Raw genomic sequence first — 4,406 nt, forward strand, 5'->3', positions numbered from 1 at the left:
TTCGCGGTGCCCCTTCAAATTCTATATTAGTAATGCCTTTGATATTTTAACTTGTTAAGTTATTTACATTTAATCGATATCATTCCCCAAGTGTCAATACTTTTGTATAAGGTATCGATAATTTCGAGAAGTTTTCCTTTTTCAATTTCTTTTCAATTCCTAAAGTACCGATACTATGATACATATACTTATAAAAGTATCAATACTTTCAACAATTCAGGTATCGATACATGTTAAATTTCAACATGTTATATTATCGTGTATCGATACATGTGTCTAAGGTATTGATACTTTAAAGGCGCTATTATTCATTTAATTCCTATAATATCGATACTTCGGTACACATACTTATAAAAGTATCGATATTGTCAACAATTTCGATATCTCTTTACTGGTTTTGTCAAATTTCAACATGTTATATTGTCATGTATCGATACATGTGTGTAAGGTATCGATACTATTTAGCCGCTATTATTGCAATTCTTTTACATTCCTACAATATTGATACTTTGATACATATACTTATAAACATACTGATACAAATTTCAACAATTATGATAGATCTTTACCGGTTTTATCAAATCGAAACCAGTTTTGTCAATTACCAACCAATTTTATCAAATTCGTTACCTCTTTTGGCAATACATGTGTGTAAAGTATCGATACTTTATAGGCGCTTTTATTGCAATTATTTTAAATTACTAAAGTATTGATACTTTTATGCATATATTTATAAATGTATCAATACATGTATACTTTTAACCCGTTTTCTTCACTTTATTATATACTTCGATATATATCGATACTTCTGTACAATATATCGATACCTACCGATAAACAAAATTTATCGGTTACTAAAATTTTTAATATTTCATATTTTTCACCTACAACATTACTTGTAATCAACATTTCCGGTAGAACTTAACCGACTTTATTAAATATCTTATTAAATTTTCAGTCACACTTCTTTATAATATTATATGCGTATCATTAGACAATCCCTGTAACTTATATAAAAAGCTGCAAAGGCAAAAGAAAAAGTAATGATTCCGCCTATCATTATACAATCCCTGTAACTTATATAAAAAGCTGCAAAGGCAAAAGAAAAATAATGATTCCGCCTATCATTAGACAATCCCTGTAACTTATATAAAAAGCTGCAAAGGCAAAAGAAAAAGTAATGATTACAACTACCCAGTATCCACCCAACCCGAACCAAATAGATCATATACTTCCACCTCAAGTATAAATGAAAAAGAAAATATAATCAAGAAGAGAAAGAAAATGACGACAATGGGACACCTATTAAAGGAATAAGATACCGAGAGAGAATCAGGCATACAACAAGGCCTAAGGCCACCAAACTTAACATGCTAATAATGGACATCGAAAATAAAAGAAGAAAATGAAAAGAAATTTTGATAATTCCGTTTACCCCACCCCCATCACACAAAATGGTGTGTGGAGGCCTCTGCTCGAGCTAACCAGCTAACTCGTCCGGGACATCTTCGTCCATCTTATCAGGTGGGCAGTGCGGTCAGATCATCTAGCAAACTTGAACGACGAAGCTCCTCGATTCGGCTCCTCACTTGAGACATGGTGGGGCGCTTGTCAGGGTATTGTGCAGCACAATCCACTGCAAGTTGCAAGAGTTGGACCATCTCTTCCTCCACATTCTGATACCTGAGGAGCTCAAGATCAAACACTTCGGAAGTCCATTCCTCGCGAACAACAGACTGCACCCACCTTGGAAGGTCAATCCCTTCTTCGTTCAAAACCGAATGGGTTGGAGCTTTCCCGGTCAATAGCTCCAAAAGCAACACACCGAAGCTATAAACATCAGCCTTTTGAGACACTTTACTGGGGTCAATCACCTCAGGTGCCCTGTACCCAAGCACTCTATTGGGACTGGTCGAAGGCCCTACAATGTTTGCCAAGCGAAAATCTGAGACTCGAGCTTCGTAGGATTTAGTGAGGAGGATATTCGACGACTTTATGTTTCCATGAGAGACATTAGGGCCTTGAGAGTGCAGGTATTCAATGCCACAGGCAGCTCCAAGAGCAAGTCCAGATCTAATGTCCCAGTTCAATGGAGTCCTTCCTGCTCCTTTATTCCCTGCATTCCAAAACATTAACAGTGAAATGAAAGAACTGTTAAAGGTAAGTACTGAACTACCAGTCCATTACAGACTATGAGGTAAATGAAGAATTACTTGAAATAACACTGTAAAAGAGAATCAACCTATAATCTCAACAGAGATAATTGAGGCATACAAAATGGATCGTCAGTTAGATGGTAATACTAAAAGAATTCATTCTATGGTTATCTTCACAATGGAATCAAAACTAGAAGCCAACTAAAAACAGGATTGAAGTGGTCACACCATGCAAAAGAGCAGATAAGCTTCCCATGGGCATGTAATCATAGACAAGAAGCTTCTCGTCTCCACTAAAATAGAAAGCTCTAAGAGGGATCAAATGTTGATGATCCATAGCTCCAATCTCTTCAATCTTTTCCTTAAATTCCCTCTCAGAGATCGTTACATCCTTTAGCCTCTTAACAGCCACTGCATCTCCACCTTCCAACACTGCTTTGTATGCAGTTCCGAACGTTCCTTTGCCTAAAACCTCTGCAGAAGCTCTTAACAAATCCTCCAAATCGAACACTCTCCTCGCATTCCCAAAGAAAACCAACTTCTTTGTTCTGCTGCCGCTGTTTTCGGCGGCTTTGGCTCCACCACCACCCACCATTGACGCTGCAGCGGCGGCAGCCACTGAATACGAATTCCCATTCCCATATCCACTATTCTCCATTTCAGATTTCTCCCCAGGAATCTCCATTTCTTGATTTTTAATGGAAGCGATGTCGTTTGACCTCGATTTCTTGCTACTATTCTTTCTACATAAAATCATCAAAACCATAACAATCAGTAGAAATCCCACCGCAGATCCGATAACAATACCTGCAATTGCACCCCCAGACAACTTGCTCTTCTTTTCCTCCTCCTTTTCCCCTGGTTTAGCCACACTCAATGGATTAGCTGGCTCACTTGCATTCCCAGGCGCATCAGTAGCAGTAACAGGGCAAGGCTCAAGTGGCTTTCCACAAAGCAAATTCCCCAGAAACGCATCGGACCCGTACTTCTGTAACCCCTTGGGGATTGAGCCGTTCAACAAATTATTCGACACATTAAACTGAGCGAGATTCTTCAAAGAACTCAGATCAGGCACCGACCCAGAAAGGCTGTTGCTATCAAGAAGCAAAGTTCTTAACCTCGTCAAATCGCTGAACCCAACAGGGATTTCCCCAGAAAAATTATTCCCACCAAGATTCAGCCTCACCAAAGCATGAAGACCGAACAGAAACTCCGGCATCTCACCGGACAACCGGTTCCCCTGCAAGTAAAGGTTCCGGAGATTCCGACAAAGAGAAAGATCCGAAGGGAGTTGTCCGGTTAACGAGTTGAGACGGAGACTGATGGTACGCAGCTGAGTTAAGTTGCCGAGAATGCCGGTGGGGATTTCGCCGGAGAGAGCAACACCGGGTAGCCTAAGCACCGTAACGCGGTTCAGCTCGCACTTAACCCCAGCCCAGGTGCAGGGACTCTGGTTGGAGATGTTCCAGAGAAGGGTTCGGCCTCCGACCGAGGAGCGGAGCGCCAAAAGGGAAGCTCTGTCGGTGACGAGATCTGGTTCGGCGAGCTGCAGTAAGAGTAAAGAAAGAATGGCAAAGAAGAAAAATCGGGTTGGCATTTTTGGACGCTGGTGAAGACGAGGACAATGTGGGTGGGGTTTTATGAACTGAAACTGCTATTCTTCTTCTTTTCTGCCTTAGATTGGATTAAGAGGCATTGAAAGAAGAGAAGAAAAGAAAGGGAAAGAGAAGAGAAGAGCAGTGAGAATGTTAATGGAAGAGCATTTTTTGTGTGCTGATAGGTAAAGAGTGGGTGAGGGTAGTGATGAACGAAGGCCAAGAAGAAAGGGGTTTACCCTAGCTGTCTCACAAGTAAAAGTTACTAAAGTAAGCGTCAACCGGGTGTACCCTGTATTTTATTCGTCTTTCATTAATTTTTAGAATAAATTATACATTTAATATCTAAGCTATCAATTTTAATATATTTTAATATATAAATTTTTTTCTTTAAAATATTAGTTTTTATTTCAATTTAATATTCCTTATTAAAAATTTAATGCTTTTAGTGTTTAAATTATTAGTTTTGGTCTATTTTAGTACTTAAACTTTTAATATTTTCAAAATGTAATGTTAAATTTTGAACGAGATATTAAAATGAAACAAAAATTAAACTTTATGTATGATTTTGAAAAAAATTAAAAGTTTAGGTACTAAAACTGTTAGTTTAGGTGCTAAGCGTATAATTTAACCAAATTTTTATTTGTTGTACTCT

The 4,406-nt window shown here is 38.4% G+C and overlaps 1 protein-coding gene across 1 annotated transcript; it reads right to left on the reverse strand.

Moving 5' to 3' along the window:
• Positions 1 to 1,252: 1,252 nt before the first annotated feature.
• On the reverse strand, positions 1,253 to 3,944 carry LOC120178767 (probable inactive receptor kinase At1g48480). The gene is made up of 2 exons (XM_039184563.1): positions 2,385 to 3,944; positions 1,253 to 2,116 (listed from the first exon to the last, which is right to left on the reverse strand). The coding sequence occupies exons 1-2, from the start codon at positions 3,751 to 3,753 to the stop codon at positions 1,521 to 1,523; spliced, it is 1,965 nt and encodes a 654-aa protein (XP_039040494.1). The 5' UTR covers positions 3,754 to 3,944; the 3' UTR covers positions 1,253 to 1,520.
• Positions 3,945 to 4,406: the final 462 nt, after the last annotated feature.

This window comes from Hibiscus syriacus, unplaced genomic scaffold (assembly GCF_006381635.1).
Source record: "Hibiscus syriacus cultivar Baekdansim isolate YM2019G1 unplaced genomic scaffold, ASM638163v2 tig00112382_pilon, whole genome shotgun sequence".
In the NCBI taxonomy this organism is placed as follows: domain Eukaryota; kingdom Viridiplantae; phylum Streptophyta; class Magnoliopsida; order Malvales; family Malvaceae; genus Hibiscus; species Hibiscus syriacus.